Below are 23,957 nucleotides of genomic sequence, written 5' to 3'. Positions count from 1 at the left end.
CATTGGCTTTCGTTAGGTGAAAGATAGCGGATGCTAACTGATATGGCTGACTGTTTAAAGAATATATCAAATTGCTTGATTTATTTTGTATTTTATTAATTCATTTCTGTATTATTACATAATGCACTATCTGGATGTCTAACCTTCATCGACGCACTAGCTATAGTGCTATGTTCTGTTCTGTGTGTCAAATTACGGATTAGACATGTATGTATTAATATATAGGCATATGTATCACCAAAGTCGGAAGAATCACACGGACTACTAAGTTTAAAGGACGGTTTTATTTCTGTTTCCAACATTTAGAAGTGTACATAAAGCTACACATGTACATATATGTCTTACAATTAGTAAGTTTAAAGGACGGCTTAGTAGCGAAACTTGGCAAAAATGTCATGGACGGGTCTTGTCTCGGACGGAACATGGACGGTGAAGTAAGTAGAATCTTAATTGAGTCCCAGGCCTAGCTATAGGCCTTTATGGCTTAAGCAAGTTTTATACTGTTGATGTATTTTCGACTGGAATATGTGTGCAAAATGAATGGTCATATCATGGTAACCTATGGTAATGCATACAATGGACGGTCTTAAACTTATCATTTCTGAAAAAGAAAACACCAGCTTATCTACGGCTTAATAACAAAACTGCCGTTGATTTTTCTAGGAAAATACCAGCATTACAACTAAGAATTCAATGGACGGTGTTACTTCCAGGGTATAACACTGGCGATCTTGTTTCGATGAAAATATTGTTATAACGTTAACAATCTTGCCAACCAACTAACCATACAATGTACAACTCTGGGTCAAGTCCAGGTTGACTGCTGACATTTGTAAAGGACGGTCCATTTTCTTTGAAAACACCAAGTGACCTAAAAGTGACATCTGGACTTTTCTCACCCATTTTAGTCATGCACGAAATGATTACATTTTATTGATAAGTTTATGGCTTAACATAAAACGTATTGTGCTTACCTAATTAAAGCTAAGCTCTATAACAGCATCAAAACGCATAACGCACCCTATTAATATTCGAGGAAGGGAAATTACAGTTTAGCTCACACTTTTCTCACCACTTGATATGTAACTACGAAATCAGCAACATTGCGCATGCCTTGCCACAGGCCTTGTCATTCTCAAACAATTCGCTAGGTGGTGCTTTCAACAAGATCTAACCCTTTTTCTGTCCCCCTTTCCTTGAGGCCTTGTCTGACCAGCAGGACGCTAAAAAAACTATATCGGAATACTCCCTATCATCTAAATTAGACAAATCCTACCTATAATTTAAGATATGGTTGTTCCACAAGCATATTGCAATCCAAAAGGAGCAACTGGGGCTAGAGATCAAAATCACACTAGAAAGTACGGTCTTCAGATACAATGCAATCTCCACAACTGGATTTAAAACAGAAATTTACTCCCGGACGTTTCGAGTGACCTCCATCTCTCTTCTTCAGTATCACTATAGAGTGAACTGGCCGATTTATCTATCCAGTTGTAGAGATTGAATTGTATTTGAAAATTTTTTACCTGGATGTCTAACCTTCATAAACAGATATTACGGCATGTTTCGATATCTTGTGATGAAAATTATACATGTAAAGTTACATATAAGGTTTTCGTAGACAAATTCATATGACGATATTCCTTCCTTGCGGCCTTCCAAATGCGTGCCTTCTTGTTGACTGCGTCGCCGTTGAACCAGCAGCAGACATGCGGTCAGGGTATCTCTTGAGGATGTGGTCGACGTTTACCTGTTTGTTCGTCTCGTAGGTGGGAGATAGGGCATCAGCAAGCTTGGAGAAGCGCCGGTCTGCCGTGGGCTGCCAGGCCTGCGTGGTCTGCACTAAAGAGCTCAACAGGTCCTCCCGTGAAGTTCTCGTCGGAAGCGGTGGGGGCGCTGTTGTCTCGGTAGCAGCAGGTACGATGGAGCTGGCCTTACGTGACATGACGTCAGTACTAGTGTCGCCGAGGCTGTTGCTGAGTCGGCTGTTCTGCCGTTGCAGAGGGGGGTGAGACGCGCTGCTGTCCACCTTCCGCATCAAGTCCTTCATGACGCTTGTCTTCCGGTGCTGCCTGTCCAGGAACGCTTTCCGCTGGTAGTTCGCTTGGGACAGAAACTTGTACCTAAAGCAAAGCAAACCCAGTATATTAGGACTCAAATCTCACTCATGAGGAACGTACAGCAAATGAACTTGGAGATATATATGACAGCAAAAGTGGATTTTCTATTACCAGATCTGTAATATCTTTCCTTTGAAAGCTTAACCGAATATATGTACTATTTTATCGTGAGTGCCTTCACTGCGTTGTCACTTAACGTTATACCCCTAGCTCTGCACTATGCGTTTACTGTATCCTCACTACTCTCGAAGCATAAGTTTGGCCCCGGCTGGTTTTAACGTGATTTTCGGGCATTTTTGTCGGGTTTTCTATTTTCTAGCCTGGCGACATACAGGAAACTGGACATAGTAGAAAGCCCGATAAAAACGCCTAAATCACGTTAAAATCAGCCAGAGTCAAACCTCTGCTTGAAGAGTATATCCACCCCACATACTGACCTTTCCTTAGACAAGTCGTACAACTTGGACTCTAACATCCGCTGTTCCGTGTAGTTCTCTGCCGGCTGTGCCGACGTGCGTACTGTGCTCTTCTCTCTCTTCACGTCAGATATCCATTCTTCAATTTCCTACGTGATATGGACGAGAGGTATAGACAATTTAAGGACTCCATATTGTGATGCGTCATCAAGCAAACAAATTGGCTGCTTCTTTGGATTGGAAATGACTGAGCACTCAAAAACCGTACTTTAATTTCATCTCATTGTGGACGTATCTTAGTCGTTTTCTGTGTTATTTATTTTCTTTAAAGTACTATCAAAGCATATTTTAGATTTTGAAGAAAGTAGAACCCATTAAAATACCTGATTAAATGATTACGTGCAGTGACATAGACTGTATTTGCCTCCCTCCCCGTTGTTATTTTTCCATTCCTACATGCACCTGTTTCCTACTACTTGGCCTACCTTGTTTGCATCTGATTTCCTACTGCGCAGGGCCCAGTTCGTCCGCCCGTCCGAAGACATGGCCGACTGTGTCCGCGGAACCTCCAGAATTATGTCATCATCGCAGCCCTGTAGGACAACAACAATTAGTACGTTCTACCGGTATATAAAACGGATACATATAGATGCCTCTTGTTTAAATGTTTCATAATGTGGATGCGTCAGCTTCTTGTGTTAGATCTAGCTAGAACAAATCTTTTGAGTCATTCTTTCACTCACAGTTTTCCGTTCCTTTGAGGCTGCTAATATTCTGAAAATCAGTAGTCGCAGCCGATCAACAAATAGCAGGCACTATAAAACGGATACCTTTAGATGCCTCTTCAAATGTTCTACAATGTAGGCGCGTCAACTTGTTGTGTCTTTTGAGTCATTCTTTCACTCACAGTTTTCCGTTCCTTTGAGGCTGATCATATTCTAAAAATTAGAAGTCGCAGTCGATCAACAAATAGCAGGCACTATAAAACGGATACCTTTAGATGCCTCTTCAAATGTTCTACAATGTAGGCGCGTCAACTTGTTGTGTCTTTTGAGTCATTCTTTCACTCACAGTTTTCCGTTCCTTTGAGGCTGCTAATACTGTGAAAGTGAGCAGTCACGATCTATCGTTACGTTATCGTTAAAGTACAACAGAAGCCATCCATACAAGCAATACTGCCAAAGGATGACGCAGTGATTGTATATCCTAGCGCGGGAACAGTACGGAAATTGAGCTGTATGTAAACATACTACAACACAAGATCTATTGAGAAGACGGCAATCCGAGGCGTTCAGGGATGACCTAAGCAGAAAAAGGGTATAATCCGTACTAGAGGAACCCTGTTTACGTACACAACCTGACAGGAAAGCGCAAATAGAACCTGTTAAGACCGTGGCTCAAGAAATAAAATCCTCTGACCTGGAAACCTCGCCCACAACAGAGGAAGCTTTATAGGGTTATTCTTGTCTAACAGCCGCGCATGATGATGTGTATTATCCGCATTGTCACCTGCATATTTCTTATCACTATCTCTGGACACATTGACAATGAGGAGGCTTGGTACTTTCCTTATCCAAGTCTTTGGAAGTAAATAGGACGACATTAGACAATGTGGATTAAATCTAAAGATATGTACATTGTACACATTGTAAAATTAGAATCAGGTATACGTCATGTATAGGTATTCTGTCAAGAATTCGAAACATTCAATTCTTTTTAGCCACACCAATGGTCTGTATAAAGCAATGTGTTAGATATGCGTGCTTAGGCAGAATAAAATCGCAGTTGCGTAGTACTTTTAAGGAATTGCATGAACTTTTTTTTGTACGTTACAGTTCAATAGATCGATATACATGCAGGCTACCTCATGTTTTAGAGGGGACATCAAATGTCAGTTGAGTTTGGATTGGATTATTCAAATTTCATGAGAAATTGACACATTTCGTTGTTTTTCTCTGTTCAAATCTCACTAATATTAGTGAGAGAGTTATACCCTCAGTTGTGAACCGACCACCGGCGACGGCTTCGGTTTCAAACCACACACCAGCCATTGGCAAACGATCGTCCGTCATAAAAGCAAAGAAGCTGAAGCATCAATTCTTAAGAAAGTGCGTCTCGATACAACTCTACCCTAATCTATTGATATGTAATTTGTAATTTTTATATAAGAATTGTGAGCACTATCCACATAATTTAACTGTGGTAAACTGTAAACATACTACTAGTAGTATACTGTAAGAAACAAACTGGATTGTTGGCATATATGTATAAAGCTTAAGTGGCGGGTTAGAGTGACACATAGCTTATACATACTTTAGATGGCAAGTATCTTCCAATCTATCTCACGATGAGAATAAGCATGGTCTGAGGTCACACACCCCATGTACGTCCCATACACTACATTAGCACGACAACAACAAAACAAACACGGGGAGTTTGTTTCTATGTCAGCAATTATCCCACTACTGTACACACCGTTGGTTCTCAAAGACACAAATCACCCGTACCAAAACTCCTATCCTTGTGATAACGCTAAAGGCATTTACAAACACACAACCAGAGCTGCTCTACGAAGCTCTTAAACCAGCCTAAGTTTTGTGATAAACATCGGATTGGGTCAACTATTTGTCCCCTTCTCTCTTGCCGTCCATTTGGTACGTTCCAGTTTTTCCCACCTGTCGTTTTCTTACCTGTCAATCACCCGAGCTGCCAGACCGGTCCCCTGTCCTCGGTGACGAGAAACAGTCGCGAAAATTAACCTAATTGTAGTTTTTTCTGGGTGAGGAAAGCTGTTGTAATTGCGCCGCCTGTTTTCACACAGCTTAAGTCAACTCCATAAGGCACCCCTAGAGACCATACCACAATTGAAGAGGTGTGAATATCGGACTATGTTTTGTCTAAATTACGTCAGAACGTCTTCCGTGTCAGAAAAATAAGGTTAGGTTTCTGGTGGCGGCATTGTTGGAATGAAAGATGACTCCTATTGCATTTATCGCTAAGGCCGGCACGCCCGATATAATGGTTTCAGTCTAGCGTGTTTGCAAAAGAAATCAACCTCCTTTGGAGGACTCATTTTGTTTAATTCTGCTTCAGTTCATCTCAAGATGGTATGCTATGACAAACCTAGCTAGACATAGAAACATATCTGGGATTTATAACATGAATGCACCAGAAGTAAATACTGTACGGATGCTCCGACAACTTATGGTCAAAAGAACAACGGAATATTACGTAATGTAATATGTTCTTTTGTGGTTCACGTCTGACAAGGTGGATAATGTCCCACAGTTCATGACCTCATGTAGCACACAAAGACACCGTGACTGTTGGGGTATTTGCAAGTCAGCCACCCAACCTCAAGTTCAGGATATCAAGTCTCGTTTAGAGCTCAATTGCAAATCTAGAGTGCCTCTTTGTGTCTGATTCTGTAAAGCGCTGACAATCCAGCTTTGCCATATATATGACATGCAATCAGCACCGAAAAGCAGATTTCGTCAGGTGTCAGCTCGAATAGTCTGTAAATAGCTGTCTCAGCTTTTTATGTAAAATGAATTTAATATGTTTGTGATTGCTGTGCATTTTGTCTGGGAAATCTTACTTATGTGAATGTTACTATCTGACTGAACTGACTAGCATTTTAGCATCCAAGTATCCTGCCTCGCTATCCTTTTGTTACATAACCAGAATCTGCTGAGGATCATTATCCTGAGCAGTCGTTGAAGTACTGGCAGAACTTGGGTCCGAACGGTCTTGGATACGGGTTGAAGACAAGACAAAAAGGGAGCTTTTATTGAAACCTTAATTTGAAGTTCCAATGTGGTCCATTTGACGTAGTCTCCTATGACAATAGACTGGTCCCATCCCTTGTTCGCAACGTACGTCACGCTTCGTTCATATGAAGTGTATACCATGAGTTAACTATTTCACACACGTGCCATACGCCTGACCAGTACGTACATATACCAACCGCACTCCTTACCTCTGCAAGGTTATCACGCATGTCTACATGTATTATAGCTATTGAAAATATATAGCATTACCACAATCTATCTATAACTCTATCTTTAACAATGTTGATATGATTATAATAAAGAGCTCTCAATAACCTATAACCATCATACATGAGAGATATATTCACCTACTGTAGGACATGCATAGAACAGGGCAGATAGAACAAAACGAAAAGGCGAATCAAACTTATTGTATGTACCAATGGTCGGGAAGGGAAGTACTTAGAAGATCAATCTCCTACTCAAGTGAAATGCAATGAAACAGTATAGGACCAAATTTACGAGAGTAAAACTCTCGTGGTGTTGGAGAAAATCAGAGACTTGCCTCAGAACTCTAGAAGCGTAATTAAACATACAATAAGTATACATTGGGTAGAATTTAGTACTACTCATGGTCCTATGAGACCGAAGAGTGCTTTAACCTACAGCAAGGAAGTTGAAAAAAATATTTTTCAACCTCCTTGCCTGCAAGGTTGCTTACTAATACTAACTTCTTTCCCATAGTTCTATATACCTCAACCTTCACAAAGAGTATCCCTTTAAATTGTGTGCGATTGTGTTCTGATTTGATAAAATCTTCGGACGTGGGTCATAGAGTGCCATTAAACATCAACATATGGCACGCTCTTCAATCGATGTTCCTTTGAATATACCGTCTTAAGCAACATCTAGAATCATAATGGTTGTTTGCAGAGCTGCACATTACAATTGAGAGCGTAACATTCAACGAATGACAGAAATATTTTGATGATATGTCGTGTGTCGCATATCGACGTGCTGACCTGTTTCCGTTTCGTGTCGAGAAGCACGTAGACATAGTTTTGCATCTTAATTTATTTCGCTCGTAAGAACCAGTTTCGAAGACAACGATTGTGGGTACATACTTAACCATATTGTTGCAGATTCTTCCCTTAGCAACCCCCATTACACCTCTGACCACATTACACTGACCACACCACCCCAATGGCTGACCACACAATCACTGCCCCATACTGACCTCCCATGCTGCTGCTCTTCTGTGGCCGGTCCGGCCGGCCGGCGGGGCTGACCGAGGCATGGTCCCTCCTGTAACACCGCAGCTGACACCAGCACAACTTCCCAACTCAGAATTATCTTCTCAACACATCGTACATGGACTTATTCTCCATAGCAGCGCCCGAGAGAAAGGACGGTATGTCAGCGTGTAACTGCCGCGGATCCCTGTGTGAACTCTACCGGCTTGTTCTACCAGTTACCTGGTGTCTAGGAATTTTCGACAAGGCTAAACAACAACAAACGCATCAGTGACTTCGGTACAAAAGAACCTTGCGGCATGCGCAATTGGCCCTGCGCGATGCGTGGAATATTAAACTTTTGGAACACGTTGTCAGAAACAGGTAGCACACACCGCTTCTACCCAAGGACATCTGAAAATAACACGCACATCAAGCTGATCTCACCACTTAGAACAAAGGGACAGCTATTTACAATACACAGAGGAATATGTCTTGATTTGAATACTGAAATCAGAGCGCACGTTGCTTGGGGACACAACAGTGATTGAGAAAAAAGAAGAGGTGTCACTGAACCTCTGAATTACTGCGCGAGGCTTTCGTTACCGATGTAATAACAACAAACAGGGCACGAAGGTCTGACGAAGAATGTGTTCTAACGAGAGGCAATCACCCACGGCTGTGTACGTTTGTTAACTGTGTTCCCTTGGTGATGCAAGGTGACAAAGTGATAGGAGCCCCGGGGCATCTATTAGTATCTCTGCAGAACAAGTCATTTATGCCCGGCCCTGGGGAGTATAGACTTGTCTCGACAGGTGTTGTCTGAGATCGAAATGTCCAAAGTACAAAAAAAAGGGGTAAAGAAAATAAACAGACGGGAGGAAAGACAGGTGGCTGGCCGGTCACGGCCACATGATACCTTGATACTACGTTTCAGGTATCAATAAATACCACAGATGCCAACGCTCAGGAGCTACTGTACGTAAAGCGTGTTGCTGAATCTTGTATTTTTGCCGTAGGCATATATGCCCTGATAAGTTATGTCCGATCACGTAACTCAAACAGGGCAAATGCACTTATAAAGAGAGATAGGAAAACGTGCGCACGCTTTCACTGTGACCTATGTGATTTGTAGTAAACTAGTCGCAAAGTCGAGCAAAACTGCATCATGACATGAGGACCATAGGTAAACCTTTGTTTTAGAGGCACATGGGACTTTCATTTTGTCAGGCACAGGCAGTAAACTATTCAGCATATAGCTCTATAATACAAGGTTAAGAAGTACAGGGAACAGGTGAAACTACACTGTACTTCGCTCGGCGCTACCTGTATTGTTTTTCTTTGTGTACCAACAACAACTCCCCCATTGCTCCTCGAGTGTACAAATCAACAGACGAACCATTAAGACCTGCTTCAAATGTATTCGGTGTTCTGCCCGAAGGCGGTGCAATTTACACCACGTGTTTTACATCATTTACTTACGGACAATGGTCTTTCCTTCTTCTCCTTTGCGAATGGTACATGCACTTTATATTGAACCTCTTATAAGATCTGGAAAAAAAGGAGGTTATGTAAGATTTAACCTCCTTGGGGAAAACGTGGTTTCGAGTTGTCAATGCACAAAATTAAGAGAGATATCATCTCTATTGTGTTGTAGGATCTTATCATTAGAATGGAAAACAACGAAATTATTGTCAATCTTACCGAGAATCATACTTAACCAAACATTTTCGGCTAGTGTATAGTGTCAAGTCGTTACGAAAATATAACTACAATACATTATGGTCAGCACTGAAGGTCGTCGGGCATAAGTTATGAGCAAATGATCTCGAGGCATAAAACAACCTTTGTACGTTTTGTAATATAAGCTCGCTGTAACAACGCAGATTTCTCCGCGAGCATGGATCGCAAGAATATACACAGATCACCGTTTTATTCTCCAGATCCGTTAGCATTACTTGTTCCCTTCAAATTCGAACTTTTCCGTTTAGATTCTTATGGCTATAGCTTATATATTTAATTTTATCAGCCAATTCAAGAAGACTGACTGGACAGCAAAGAGTAAAACAAGGAGGTTCAGTCTAACGAATAGAATCCCTGTTGTTAAAGCCACACATGCATAGTAACGACGCTATTCTTTAGAGAAGTTGTCATCAATCAAGGCGTGGGGTTGAAATGATGATATTTTATTATGTAGACCTTCTTTCCATGGGTTAGTTTCTTATATGAAAAGACTAGTGACTCGAAAACAAGATTCAATAAACGTGCAAAGTTTGGTAAAAATGTAAAAATTCTACTAAGTTACACTAGCATCAACACTTATGCACCAATGAGGAGATGCTGCTGCATGTTGCAATCCAACTAGAGTTCATATTGCTGCAGTTTACTTTATTTCCGCTTGGTGCGCTGCTGGACCGCTTGTTGATTCAACCACCTGTTGGAGTGCCCATGCCCTTATCTGGCTGAATAGCCGAGGTATGTACCGACACTTGTATGGTATGGTATATATTTTTTAAGTCACTTCTAATCAAACTATAGCACGAATAGAGGTGTGACGACGTGCACTTGTTACAAAGGGTCATGTAAAAATCAATGTCAACATACGACACAATGACTGATAAAGTTCACTCATGGAGCTTTAAAGCTGCTTTGTCCACTCAACATATTTGTAATATTTGACCATCATATTTTCTTGCCATATGAAATTATGATATTGCCAAATAATCTGCGTCAGGACATTCCAAGTTAACGGTTATGTTATACTGTGTGGCAGTTTTACTGCAATGTTAATTTCAGCCCATTGGTGACGCTTTTTTTGTAACCGTACATGTACATGAATGATCTATATGGCATGATAACTTTTTTGCAATGCATTCTTGTGATAAGGGCCTACCAAAAAGATTATCCAAGTATACTCAAACAAGGACTACGTTACAACATGTCATTGATAATTTGAAGAAAGGATGGCTTGGGGAAGAAATATTCTGATGAATAACAATACTTAGCAAGAGTTCCTTCCTGTAGATCAGCCATAGGCCATAGTTTTCAATCGATTTTAACCTCAAAATCAACTAGATCTAATAGTAAATGTAATATACATGTATATGTTGTAATGATGAAAAGCAGATATGTCTGCACTAAACTGACTCATACTGTATCAACAGTAAGAACAGAAAAACATTGTTTGTGTTGTTGTGCATAGTGTTTATTCAGTCTTGGCACAAAAATAGCAGCAATATCATACAGCAAAGGCAAACAAAATCCCCAACAAAACTCTCTATATATGTTTTCCAGTCTTGATGTTTGCAATTTGTAAACTTAGAAGGGTCTTAGAATACCTTATCTTTTGTCATAAGTGTCAATACTGTGTGGAATCAGCTAGTTGCAATGATTACTAGTATCATATCCTTCATGATTTCATCATGATCCACCTGAATGGAAGATTACCCAATTTTTATTTCTCAAAAAATCATTGTTTCATCTAGTGAAATTATGCTGTGTAAGCCTACTCATTGATTTCATTGCTTAGTGCTGTGAAAAACATATGACTATACTTAACACTATAATAGTATATGGATGCACATAATCTCAAAAAACTGTCAATAAAATGTTAAGTTCAAAACATACCGTATTTCTCAAATCACCTCTTTTATATACATAATCCGAAAGTTACAAGAGAATTCCAAAAGTCTTTCAGAAGAAGCTATATCTAACAGCATATTACTTGATTTGAGTTTTACAAATACAACATGTATTGAACAGGTGGAAAACTATTCATGGTAACTGTCTAGAACTTTTCCTTTTGAATTCTTTAGTGGTCTCTTGTAATACATATATTAGTAAAGAGTGTAATGTGCAAATCTCTATACAATACCATGATAAAAAGATTTCCATAATTTATTTCATATGTGGGGCTAGATATAGATTCTTTGATAATGATTCACATGATTCCAAATAATTCACTGTCTTCTCTCTTTTTTCTTTCAGTTATATACCCCCTTATGAAGTATCCGTATCAACAACAAGCCAACATGATGCTACGTTCTGTCTAAAGTCAGCCCTGTCTGAATCCACATGAAGCCAACAAGATGCTAAGTTCAGTTTACTGGTACCCAGTGAGCTTCATCATGCTGGGGTAGCGCGTGCGGACTTGGCACACCTTCTGCTTGTCGATGAAGATGCTGTTGGACTTGACAGCGATCTCCTTCTCCAGGGTCATGCGTGTGTCCATCAGGTCCTTAAGGGAGGCCTCGGCATTCTGCAACTTCCTCTGGAGTGCCTCAATAGACTCTGTGATCTCTGTAACCTCCGTCAGAAGCCTGGATAGGTGGAGAAATGTTAGAATGAGTATTTACTAGCATCTCATCAGGAATGTAACATAGGTACTAGTGGTCCTGTGTTATTACTGTACAGTAAAACAGTTTCTAACAGTGACAGTCAAGCATTTTGACACATAACTACATGAAAACGTTCATTCTTTCTACAGATTAGAGTAAAAGTGTCACAGATTTTCAAGATGAAAAAGCAACTTTTACAGTAATAATTATAAATAAGGAAGACCATATCATTGATTGTCACTGGTATCATATTGGTCTGATTATCTACAATCTGAGGTATCATTTAATCACTGTTTTCATCCATGTAGAGATATTCTGAATTTGGTATTTCAATAGCAAAATTATTACAAGGTAGTACTCTCCAGGCAGAGATTGATGGGGAAATTTGTGACCTTTTGTTTATATGCTGTCTTTTTCTATGGTCTGTTTCTATGATAGAAAAAGATGGCATACACAGTATAAGAAAAATGCCATCATGATGATTTTCTCCATCAGCCTCTGCTTAGAGAGAAGCTTTAAGACTAAAGATTGGTTCTGCAGTCCTGACCTCTCAGCGGCGGGGTCGCGGCACAGCTCCACGTTAGGCCGGGAGGTGCGGTGGTGCAGGCGGGTCTGTGCCACCTGCATGGGCGGCCGCTTGTCTGCGATGGCCTGCTTCAACATGGCGATGTTCTTCTCCTGGGAGGCAATCTCCTGTAGGGTCTGAGGGAGAAAATAAGAAAAATGGAAATCAATAACAGGTATCAATAACATCAATAACATCCATCAAAGAGCCTGATGTGATAAGATAAATAGATTTACTTCTAGCTCAATTCAGACCTCAATTTAGACCGTACAGTCAAATCTGCTAAAGAAGCCGACTCATGGACCAATAAAATCTGGTGTACATGAACAGCCAATCACTATAGTCGATGCTTTTGTCAAAGAGAAAAATCATATATTAAGGGCCCACTAAAAATAGTCACATTGGCCGTAGGTGGTCCTTATGTAGAAGTGGTCACTTATACAGGTTATTTTGAATGAACTTGAAAAGACATTTGTGGTATTCTGAGAAATCTGTTCTTGAGTGCTCACACAATAACTTGGAGTAAAAGAAGGGTTCTTAAAGTCATCAGATGATGAAGTTTTCCAGTGTACCTTCTGTAGATGGTTCTCCAGTTTAGCCTTGGCATCGTTGAGTTCCTCCAGCCTCTTGGCCATGGCAGTGTCCACGGTGTTGCACTGCTCGTGCATGTCCGTAGACGTGTCGGAGATGACATTGTCGATCAGGGCGCGCAGGTTGATGGACGCCATCCTCTCCTGTTCTGCCCTGACGATGTTATCGTGGCTGTACTGCGCCCAGGTCTCGGGGGTGGAGGAGCTGGGGATAGTTTGTTTATTTGTTTGTTAAGGGTTAGACAACTTGGTTCAACAAAATTGTCATAACAATAAAAAATGTGCATCTGTTGTAGCAGATAACTTTCATAGTTTGTAATACGCTTGAAAAACGTATTATTTTCCTTAACTTCCAAAGTGTAATGGGAGCTTCAATGTGGAATGTTGTATGGAGACATGTACTGCAAAAATCTTGGACTTTGATGATTCACAAGAAAGGATTTTACTCTTTAAATTAAAAATTTTCCATGAAAATCTAACTTTGATAATTATTTTTGTGTTAGAATCTGAAAATTCTACTTTCTCATGCTGAGGCAAATACTGTGATAAACTTTGAAAGTTTGATGTTTCATAAGAAAGTATTTTACTCTTGAAAAATTTCCAATGAAACTGTAACTATGATGATTCTTTTGTGTAAGAATATGAAAATTTTACTTACAACTCCTGCCACTGCCCAGTGTTGGGGTGGTACTCGATGTCTGTGGACTGGTTGTTGAGACGGGCACACTTGTCGTCTATCTCCAGCGCATCCTTCTTATCACTCCAGTCCATCTCCAGGTTCTGCTTAGCATCACGGTTATTCCTACAGAAATACAGAAGAGTTAGACTTGGACTGTATTCACTTTCAGTTGTGTGTTGTGACTTGTTAGTTATTGGGTGGGCCGACTACTCTCTCTTTGCAGCCAGGCTTACAATAGGCTTACAATAGGTGGGGCTAAATTGCAAGGGTCTGGAACAACTGTAAAGTTTACAAATTTTAAAGTATTCAAGGAAAAAGGTGTTTAGTGATTCAACTATGTCCAAAATGTTGAGGTCTGATAAAGATTCAAACCCAGAATCTTTAGTTTATAAGTCAACCACTCAAACCACAAGACCAACTTACCACCTGTGTTCAGAAAAAGAATTGCTGGCATTTTGGTACTGCTTTAGCCATTCCACAAACACATAGAAGTTAAATTTCTACCTTTTTGAGTTTAAATGTAAGTGAGTAAAGTTTAGCTATTACTGTGAGGGGATCTAATTACTAGTATGTGCAATTTGTAGGCGTGTCCAAACTCTCACTTCTTTTGTTACAAAAGGGAGCACCAATTGTTCTGAAGTGGACGTTGCCATGGCAACTGGACTGACCTGATTTGGTTGATTGTCTGCTCCAGTGTTCTTCTCAACAGGTCCTGCACACTCTTAATGATCTCCACTTCCTACAGACAAGGCAGGGTTGGAAGAAATGTCAACGATACAGAAAAACTTTCGGAGTAAAAGGTAGACCCATAGTACCCTTTTTGAATCCAGAGAGACAGTGGGTTTTTATCCACTGTGTCTAGAGTATGGTATTGGAAGGTGAAGCTGAACCTCATTTTACACCTGGGAGGAGTGAGGTAAGTTTAAAAATTGCCTTTCTTGAGAAAACAGCATCTACGCTTGAATGTCAGGGATCAAATTTGTTACTCCTTGATCTTATATCCAATAGCTTAGCCACTCAGCTATTCTATGAAACACAAACACATCAGGAGTGAGTACAAGTAACAATGGGGATCAAAGATTGGCACCAGGCAGCAGACAAGTACTTCCTACCTGACACTTAACTGTATTCACTCATCAACCCACAACTAAAGATGAGAACCTCACCTTGACGAGTTCAACCTCTGGTTCGTCCCTGACCAGGTCCACACCCTGTCTGCGCTCGCGGCTCTCCAGGTTGTCCAGGGAGATCTTGTAGGGAATCTCCGTGGCGTACAGGGCATTCTCCAACCTGGGGCAACCAAAACAACCTTCAGTATCACTCTACGTACCAATGAAGTTACATATCCCTCATGAATTGTCTACAATTGTGCAAATATAACACTTGTGCAGGTATTGTAATGTTACCATTGAATCTGTATTCTAGAGTAAGCATGGTCACCCATATTGTTTTGCCATGTAGTTCCATGAAACTGCACTTTGTTCTAGAACTAAGAGTACAAGACTGTCCCATGCAACTGTACTCATTTCATGTGTAGACATGGCTGGGCTATATGTGCTGCTCTTGTCTTATGATTCACCTGTTGCTGTGAGACACATTTCACATCTACATGCTCTATAACACATGATGATACCCACCGCTTCTTCTGAGCCAATAGCAGGTCTGTCTCCGCGATGACATCATCGATCTCACGGTTCAGCTCCGACTTCCAGAAGGTGATGTCGTGCATGCGCTCGCCGAGCTTCTTGGTGACGTCAGCCTGCGTACGCTGAGTGATGGCCTCTGTCGTGTTGGCTGGATGGTCAAACGTAGAGGTATCATTAACTATACAGAAGACTCTTGACTGTTATATATCCTACTCTTATATATACAAGACCAACCGTATTGAAATATGCTAGTACATATTGAAATAAAAAAAAATCTTTTGGACATTGCTTTCATTTATAAATTTATGTTATAAATTTACGCCTGTAAGCATTGCAACTGATGATATGAAAGTGCTCGTTTAGACTGAACCTACTGCATTGGGTATATGGGGTAGAAGGATGATTAAAGGAGAAAGAGTAGCCTAGTATACTGGCTAATCTATAACGTTAGCTATAATGGTTGCTGAAAATCATGTTGCTGAACTTGATAGCTATTGTGATTTATAGACTCAGGAATTTACACCCAGGAAATCCTGTTCTCATACAACACAATACTTAAGTATCTAATATAATTTTACACAGTAGAAAGCAGAGAGGAAAGAACATGGCGGCAGTACCTAGCTGTTTGGACTCGTGTCTTAGTCTCTCTGCTATATCCCTGTCCGCGAAGGCCTTGTAGTACTTGTCGTAGTTGGACTTGTGCCACTCGTCAGGCCTGTACTTGGACGTACGGAACCCTGCCGTCGCCAGGCCGGCCGAGGCCTGGGCCTGAGCCGCGATCTCATCCGCATGGGTCGTCTGGGTTTTGAAGAAATCGGCTACGGGCTTGGGCGGATCCCGCTCGCGAGAGAGTAGCAACGCTCCTGTCGACATGTTTTCTGGGGTTTAGAACTCGTCGAATGTACCTAGAATTCACGATAAAGTTGTGATATAATAATTTAGCTCAATCACAGTATGCCACCTCAAAATACTCCGTCCAAAAGGGATTGAATGGCCGGTAAAAACACTCGCTCACTCCCTAGACAACACCAAGCATTTGTGTACGGTAACCATAGCTACGTTTGTTCTCACTGTTACGCGCCAAACAGCTGACACGGATTCTGGAACCTCATTGGCTGGAGCTACGCTCATTTGCATTTCCGGGGTACAGTCTGGGTCCTAGGTGATCCTCTTCGAGCTCGAGCGCTCGGGCTTTGTTGGAGGGTTTACATAAACAAAGTGATTATATTAAATATAGGGGGCTTGGTAACGCTGTACTAATTAGTGTAATGGCGTAGACATACATTCCTAATACATGTATCGCCAAGGTTTTGAATCATGCATGTGCACACACATAGTAACGTGAAGTTGAAGTACCGATATATCCTGTTACAACGTTATATGCTGTGTAGTGTGTACTAATGTTATATCAGTCGACGTCGTGCTATTACTTGCTGTCGTTTTGAACAATGCACCACTACCTATCTTAAGCTTGTACGATTTTGGAATTGTACATATTACCCTCTTGAATATCTGCCCAACTAAAAATACTGGCAGGTTCAGTACTTTACCTAAGGTCTACCTGTAACCAAACGCACCGGTAAGGTTATCACAACTTGTACCTTTCTCAGTTCTCCAGTCGACTGGCTATGGGAGCGTTTAAGTGGTTCTCAATAGCCTTATAAGAATATCGCCCCGTCTTAAGAACGTATCGCCATTGTAATTAATCCTCTTGACGACTTAAATCAGTAAACAAGTCTTGTGGACAAAACAATGAAGTTCTCTTCAGGTTGTTGGTTACCTAGTGGAGTATGTGAGGATTTTAAATCCCTCAAAATATCCTACTTAAATCTAAATTACAATCCTTAATAATTTTCGCGCGTTGAAATCATATAAATGTTTACAAAATCATATATATGGCAAACACGACACTCTGAACTTTGAACCGCCTGTAAGTGACCCACGCAGACCTGTATGCCGTGATCATACAAACAACACACCTCACCTGCGGGGCCTAGCAACCAGCCTAGCAACAGACGCTTCCCGGTGTGGGACAGGCGCAACACACCCCGGTCTATACGTGCTAACAGGTGCGGAAAGAACGTCAGATATCGTTTCAAAAATTTGCCAGACAGTATTTTACGAAGAGTTTTTCGTTCCCTTTCTGTGCTCGGGATTATCTGGTAAATTCGACAAGAAATCGCGGAGTGGTCAAGAGAGAAAAAGAAGACGCATCGAAGCTGTTTTAGCCCCCCTCCCACCTTTTCAGTCTACACCAGGACTTCTCCTGTGCTTTGCAAGCCTAGAGCGACGTTTTTGGACGGGAAGACTTTTTGAAAATGACGGAGTCAGGGCTGCGGCCGCGTCCGGAGCTGGACAGACTGGTCATGCCGGACCCTAACGCCGGCGGGAACACCGTCCAGCAGATAGAACTGGCGAGGAGACTCAGGTGAGAAAACAGGGACTAAATCACTAGGGAGAAGACAGCATTGTCAACATTTCTTTTCTCTCATACCTATACTTATTTTCAATGCCTTGATTCTTAGTTTAAACCTGTGTTCCCAATACCATCAATTCCTTTCTCGGAAGAAGACATTTCATTGGCACTTCATTGCCATTAATTGCAGGTTGTGCATTACTTATTAGGCCCAAGCATTGTCCCAATGAAATGTTTTGTACAGATTACTGTAAATGCATTTAAGTTCGCGGGGATTTAATTTCGCGGTAGCGGGAAAAAGGACTTTTCGCGGTGGTTTTAATTTCGCGGTAGCACCATGCACTGTAGTATCTTAATGCCATGGAAAAATGTTCGCGGTGGTTTTAAATTCGCGGTGAAATGGCCAACGCGAAAACCGCGAACATAAATCCACCGCGAACATTTCTGCATTTACAGTATGCTTTGCATATGAAATTTTATTTTTCAAGTTGTATGGAAAAGTCAATAAATACTGGCATGGTAAGATATGAAAGGAAACATGGTTACAAATGTTGCATAAAGCTAGTTTTTTTTCTTTTACACCTTTTTATAAATTTTCTATCCATAGGAAGTGATGTCATTGTATATGTACGTACCTTTAGTTTGTCTTGATTAAGGATACTACAATCATAGTTGTAACACCTGTGTACCAATATCTATCTCCAGACACTCCAAGTTCCCTACGCTGAAGGGTCGTGCAGATGTGGACAGTTTCCAGGAGCTGCGCAGCGCAGCTAACCAGCAGTGGAACCCCAATGCTGCGGCGCCTCACGGGGGGTACCCTGCAGCCCCCATGAGGGACAACATCCCCATCCTGGAACCCTGCAGCATGTTTGTCAGTCCTGCAGCTGAGGTGGACAGACTCACAGGTACAATGCCTCCACAACGTACAGAAATTATGAAATGTTAGCAGTGGTTCTATTTTTCACGGATATGCATTTCCTTTGCAAAAAAACAGATTTTTTTTTCAATTGTAACCTTAAAACACTACGAAATCTACGAAGTAAAGGTTCAGCTCAGGCTGTTTTTGACATGTTTTTGCGTCTTTATTGGGATTTCTATTTGGCACCATTTTCTTTATGTCTCACTGTACTGTTTTCTTTCTGTCTCGCTGTAATAGTACAAGATAGAAAGCCCAATAAAAATGCCTAAATACACATTAAAAACAGCCAGAGCCAAACTTCTTGTTGGAGAATGCACTGGCAAAAATGTCTCCCTTACCACAGTGTTAAATTCCTGTGACTATCAATAAGTTACAGTACACCTTTTTTGTAAGGTTGTACTAGCTGTCACAGTAATTGCATTTTGGTTTTGATAAAGTCAACAATAACAACAACAGGAGACAGTTTTACATGCTATGTTGTAAGAAGCTGTGAATGAACATATTGAATGTTTAAGTGTGTTGTTCTTAGACATAGCCACTGTGGTATTGTATGGGGTATGGTCTCCGTGGAAACTATTCAGTTATTGTGTTCTAACATCTGCAACTTCTATTGTATAGATGTGAGAATTTCACCACCTGGAAATAATTTTCCTTTGTTATTTGAATCACTAAAAAGATTTTCATTTTCCAAAGACAATATGCATATTAAGTATATTTCGTGTACTTGTGCAGTCAATACTTGCAATGTTGTGTGTAACTTATCCTATCAAGCTAGGACTGATACTAACGCATGTCTTGAATGTCTACCAATGACCTAATTTGATGGTATTCAGCATACCTTGATTGGTTTTCAAGCATGGCATTCTTACAGAGAAGTATCAATGGCAGATATGTAATACAACTCCACAAAGATCACATACTAGTGGCACATAAAGTTACAGGCCACTGCATATGAATAACTGGCAAGAGACATTGCTCAGCATTATCACAGTAACGAATATTCATGTTCTGCCATGAACAGTGTTGTGTGTTACTAGCCTTGGTGCTGAAATGGTTACCATACTGATCCCACAGTTTTGCCACCAGTGGGTCAGCCCTGGGAGGCAGACATACAGGGCCATGAGTTTGAGGATTGGATCAACTACTATGGTTTGTCTCGATCACCTGATAGTCTGATTACATACGGTGGAGGGTTTTGGTGTATGATGGTGATACAATATCATATCTAGAGCATGACGTTGTTGTGAATATGGAGGATGCCAGTGGGATAATGTGGTCTGGAAATTTGATGACAACTTGTTGAATAGTTAACTATTTGGGGCATTTAATCTTGTATGAGGTAGCCTGGGTACCGATTTCTACCAGGGCTCCTTACACTCGCTAACCTAAAAAAAAAAATTTAAAAGTATTTTTTAGGATAGCAAGTCTAAGGACTCCCCAGTAGAAATTGGATAGTACCCAGGTTATGTATGAGGTACATGTATAGAAATGAGAGACGTTACAAGCAGCTAAGTCTACTTCATATTCTTGTTTTGCCTTGTAGACACTGCATTATTCCACAGGTATGCCATATACTGTATCAAGTGCTTTACATTGTAGCAGTGTGAATAGACAACTGCATGCAAGTAGAAGACATTTATACCCTGAACATTGCTACCATTGTTGTTAACACAAGTCCACATCTGTCTCCAGGGAGGACTCAGATGCCATCCATGGTCCAGCATGAAATCCGACCAAACACGGCCAAGCCTGCCTCGGTACCCCCTCCCTCCAGAAACGTGGTGGACACGTTACCGAAGTCTGCGCCCGCGGGGTCGTGGAACGCCAGGAGTATCCCCGACGTCAGCATCAGAGCCAGGCTGGGGGGGTGGACCAGCCAGTCCAGGGTCACCAAGGGGGCCCCCAGGGAACCTGAGAACCTGCAGACGCACAACTTCTGGTTCGAGGAGAACAGACCACCAACACTAGATGGTAAGGAGTTAATGATCTATGTGGAGATGAAAGATAGATATGTGACAAAGAAGACTTGTAAAGACTGTGAAACCAAGGAGTTTTTATACTGTATAAAAGCTCCTTGGTAAAACTGATATACAAAAATCTTTGAAGCCAGTCATACAACACAAAAGTTTATTGGCTAAGGAGTCTGCAAGCTGTAAATTACATTTTCAGCAGTGGCATGGCAAGGGTTCTCTAGGCCATCACACAATATTCAAAAAACAGCCAGTTTTCACCAGCCATGAGCCCTGTCTAATATGAATTGTTAGTTCTCTGCCAAGATTTAAATTGATTAAAATAGACAAATTCTTATACAATAGATAAAAGCATGTCGCATTAGCTCACTGAACAAGTTGGCTGATTTTACACATTTCTGTTTTACAGGTGATGCCAATGACAGAGGATGGAGAGACCAGGCTGCCAGGAAGTACATGTACACCTCCTCACAGCAGAGTGCGTACGAGACGGTGGACTGGGACAAGAAGCTCCCAGACAAGGTGCACCCTCCCACCGGCACCCTGGAGCTGCAGCCTGACCAGATCTCCTACAACATGACACACAAGAGGTACATGCCCAGGGCTGAGGAGTGGCAGCGGCTGGGGAGGGCCTGGGACTGGTTCCAGCACAGGGACAACTACACTCCCGCCAGGCCAGTCACATTCATGAGCCACTCCAAGAAGGTTAACCACATCCCGTACTACGACGGACACCTCCCCGGGTACGGTGATAAGGACTATCCCGACACTGGGTATCAGCCAATCACAGTCCTCAGGCTGAGCAAGCCGCGGTACACCGATACGGCCCACAGACCCAACATCCCTGGGTACGCAGGCTGCGTACACTGGCTCGCCACACACCCTGCTCACGCCCCTCCCAAACAGGGCAAGCCAGAGATGCCTACAACAGCACGGGAACACAGGCAAGTCATCCCCAGTACAATCATTTAGTTTAGCCTATTTCATGTGTAAAATGTGCACAAGACATTGTACTGTATCCTTTAGCTGGTTTTCATTCATTTGCAACAAATACGAAAAAAGCATCAACCCCTGAGGTATCACCAAAAAAATATGTATCAAATCAACAAACTAAGCATCGTCGTGGGTTCTTTAGACTGTAAGTGTAATTGCCCAACTGTCTTATTATCTCATTTGTAATGGTAAAAAATGAGATATACAAGAGAAAAGCATTGCAAAAATGTCAGAATAGAGAAATGTAAGAAGTTGTAGTTTAAATGACATCTATGCAATGGCTAACACATTTCATCATACTCTTGCAGGAGGATGCCATACTCACCGAACGACTCTGAACACAAGCACATGTCCACCATGTCCAACATGGTCACCACTGTGCCACCATTCAACCCATTCAACAAGGTAGAGAGGCAAGACATCGACATCACCAAACTACCAACGGCAGTGTCTGCTTATTAGGTTCACATGGAGAAGTAACTGTTCTAGATTTCACAACAGGGGTTTCGCTATAGCTAGCAAGGAAATAGATATGTTAAGATCTGGAGTTATTCAAGACAACAGAAACATAGAAAAAGTGTACAGAAATTGATACTTTTCACAAAAACCTAAGGGCTATACCTATGGAGTATTTAGAGGTAGTTAGGTATTATTTTGAAGACAGGGAAAGGGGCATAGAAAAACCTGAACATATGATGTGTGTGCTACATGCTTGAAAGACTACTGTCTGGATTCTGAAGTTTCAAGGTAAAAGTACACACAACATACATACATAAGTTCTTGGGAACAATCCTAGATAAAGTGCTTGCTACAAAAAGATTTTCAAGTAATGATACAAGAGCATGGCATAGACCTGATGCATTAAGAGTTATAATCAAGATCAATTTGCTTGACGCCTTGACCACAATTTGCATATAGCACACTTTGCTTGAAAGAGCTGATTTTATAGGAAATGAAAGAGAAAACTTTAAGCTATTCTAAAGAGTGAAAAAAAAATATTATAAAAGTGATATATTGACACTGTCTTTTACAAACACTTTTAATGATATATTAATCAAAATGAAAGGCTTGGATTGTTTCAGTACCACATGTTGTTTATTCTAATGGCTCCCATGCTGCTATTCTTGGATAAGTATAGGTTATGTTAACTGTTTGATATGGAAAAACATTACACCGTGTTAAGCACTGCATTTGGAAAGCATTGAAGGGCTGGATTTGAACTGTAACTGGATTTCAACTGGTCCTCTAGGAAGAACGGCCTACATGTTGGCCGATAGGGCTTACCAGTATACATAAAGGTGAACTGAACTGAACTGAACTGTAAAGTAAAACATAAAGTGTGTATTGCTGCTAAACCAATTGTGTACATATCTTACCAATTCCAGTGGAGTGTTTTGACACTTCTACATTGTTTGCTGTTCCATACAGATATGTTTACAGGACATTTTTCCAGTGCCATTCATTTGCAGTGGATATCTGGAGAGTTTGTATAGTTACTGTACATAATGTGTATTGACACTTTTTGCTAGATTGAATTTTTTTGAAAGGTTTGCACCAATAAAGTTGCACTCCACTGAAGTCACCAAACTATGTGTGTCAATCACAGTGTGTGTGTGTGTGTGTGTGTGAGAGTCACAACTTTTGTGTCTCAGTCGCAGTGTGTGTCAGTCACAACTTGTGTGTACGTGTGTGTGTACGTCTGTGTGTGTAGGTGTGTGTGTGTGTGTGTGTGTGTGTGTGTAGGTGTGTGTTTGTGTGTGTGTAGGGGTGTGTGTGTTTGGTGAGTCAAACTAGGCCTACTCACTACTTTGAGTTTATTTTGATCCACAATTAGCCTCATCAGAGGCTATTCTTCCTGTGGTCACATACACACATACTACTAATTAATGCCTACATTTAAATTTTAATAGAACAAAATGCAAAAGACTTAATGATTGCCAAGTCATAGACTTTATTATTCCCCTTTTTACTTAACTCCTACATGTATGTACATGCCCGTAGCCAGGGGGGGTTCGGGGGGTTCGGAAGAACCCCCCCACATGCTCAAAAGGTCCGCTTTTTCAGACTCGAAGGTCCACCTTTTCATGTCAAACATTTTTTTTTCAAAGGCATGGCTGATTTGCATTTTCCCTTGATAGACATTTCAGCCAATCGTAGTGAGTCTATCAGCAAGATTTGCCCCAGAAAGTGAAGGAAATGGCTTTTCAGAGGGTCCAGATTTCAAAATTTCCCCGGACCTCTATTGCGACGCCTCACGCCTTTGGTGTCGGACATGGTGAAAATATGTCAAGGGCCTCA

At 41.2% G+C, this 23,957-nt stretch overlaps 3 protein-coding genes across 6 annotated transcripts; 1 reads left to right on the top strand and 2 right to left on the bottom strand.

Moving 5' to 3' along the window:
- Window positions 1-265: 265 nt before the first annotated feature.
- On the bottom strand, window positions 266-8,186 carry LOC118429295. Of its 2 annotated transcripts, none has more exons than XM_035839776.1 (4): window positions 7,547-8,186; window positions 3,025-3,132; window positions 2,561-2,688; window positions 266-2,126 (listed from the first exon to the last, which is right to left on the bottom strand). In XM_035839776.1, exons 1-4 carry the CDS (start codon window positions 7,604-7,606, stop codon window positions 1,631-1,633), a joined length of 792 nt encoding a protein of 263 aa, XP_035695669.1. In that variant the 5' UTR covers window positions 7,607-8,186; the 3' UTR covers window positions 266-1,630. The 2 variants fall into 2 exon arrangements, with proteins under 2 accessions (XP_035695669.1, XP_035695670.1); XM_035839777.1 differs by lacking the exon at window positions 7,547-8,186 and adding an exon at window positions 5,230-5,398.
- Window positions 8,187-10,724: 2,538 nt separating this feature from the next.
- LOC118429067 (tektin-4-like) lies at window positions 10,725-16,401 on the bottom strand. The gene is made up of 8 exons (XM_035839422.1): window positions 15,976-16,401; window positions 15,350-15,506; window positions 14,879-15,002; window positions 14,381-14,451; window positions 13,692-13,835; window positions 13,016-13,238; window positions 12,426-12,580; window positions 10,725-11,860 (listed from the first exon to the last, which is right to left on the bottom strand). The coding sequence occupies exons 1-8, from the start codon at window positions 16,229-16,231 to the stop codon at window positions 11,644-11,646; spliced, it is 1,347 nt and encodes a 448-aa protein (XP_035695315.1). The 5' UTR covers window positions 16,232-16,401; the 3' UTR covers window positions 10,725-11,643.
- A 165-nt stretch (window positions 16,402-16,566) lies between these two features.
- On the top strand, window positions 16,567-23,246 carry LOC118429066 (spermatogenesis-associated protein 48-like). 3 transcript variants are annotated; one of them, XM_035839420.1, is made up of 6 exons: window positions 16,567-17,786; window positions 18,480-18,682; window positions 19,783-19,845; window positions 20,389-20,667; window positions 21,076-21,610; window positions 21,968-23,246. In XM_035839420.1, exons 1-6 carry the CDS (start codon window positions 17,677-17,679, stop codon window positions 22,119-22,121), a joined length of 1,344 nt encoding a protein of 447 aa, XP_035695313.1. In that variant the 5' UTR covers window positions 16,567-17,676; the 3' UTR covers window positions 22,122-23,246. The 3 variants fall into 3 exon arrangements, with proteins under 3 accessions (XP_035695313.1, XP_035695311.1, XP_035695314.1); XM_035839418.1 differs by having other exon boundaries at window positions 19,771-19,845; XM_035839421.1 differs by lacking the exon at window positions 19,783-19,845.
- The last annotated feature ends 711 nt before the right edge of the window (window positions 23,247-23,957 follow it).

The sequence above is a fragment of the Branchiostoma floridae genome, chromosome 13, assembly GCF_000003815.2.
Source record: "Branchiostoma floridae strain S238N-H82 chromosome 13, Bfl_VNyyK, whole genome shotgun sequence".
In the NCBI taxonomy this organism is placed as follows: domain Eukaryota; kingdom Metazoa; phylum Chordata; class Leptocardii; order Amphioxiformes; family Branchiostomatidae; genus Branchiostoma; species Branchiostoma floridae.
Note: the sequence above shows the minus strand (reverse complement) of the source record. Positions and strands in the feature narration are given on the sequence as shown.

Excerpts from the sequence above, each read along its gene's own strand:
- LOC118429066 (XM_035839418.1), top strand. The coding sequence starts at position 17,677 with ATGACGGAGTCAGGGCTGCGGCCGCGTCCGGAGCTGGACAGACTGGTC. Across the intron at positions 17,787-18,479 it reads GAACTGGCGAGGAGACTCAG|ACACTCCAAGTTCCCTACGC; the intron begins GTGAGAAAACAG and ends ATCTATCTCCAG. Across the intron at positions 20,668-21,075 it reads CAGACCACCAACACTAGATG|GTGATGCCAATGACAGAGGA; the intron begins GTAAGGAGTTAA and ends TCTGTTTTACAG.
- LOC118429295 (XM_035839776.1), bottom strand. The coding sequence starts at position 7,606 with ATGCCTCGGTCAGCCCCGCCGGCCGGCCGGACCGGCCACAGAAGAGCA. Across the intron at positions 3,133-7,546 it reads GAAGAGCAGCAGCATGGGAG|GGCTGCGATGATGACATAAT; the intron begins GTCAGTATGGGG and ends GTTGTCCTACAG. Across the intron at positions 2,689-3,024 it reads GGAAATCAGATGCAAACAAG|GAAATTGAAGAATGGATATC; the intron begins GTAGGCCAAGTA and ends CATATCACGTAG.
- LOC118429067 (XM_035839422.1), bottom strand. The coding sequence starts at position 16,231 with ATGTCGACAGGAGCGTTGCTACTCTCTCGCGAGCGGGATCCGCCCAAG. Across the intron at positions 15,507-15,975 it reads ACACGAGTCCAAACAGCTAG|CCAACACGACAGAGGCCATC; the intron begins GTACTGCCGCCA and ends TTGACCATCCAG. Across the intron at positions 14,452-14,878 it reads CAGAGGTTGAACTCGTCAAG|GAAGTGGAGATCATTAAGAG; the intron begins GTGAGGTTCTCA and ends CCTTGTCTGTAG.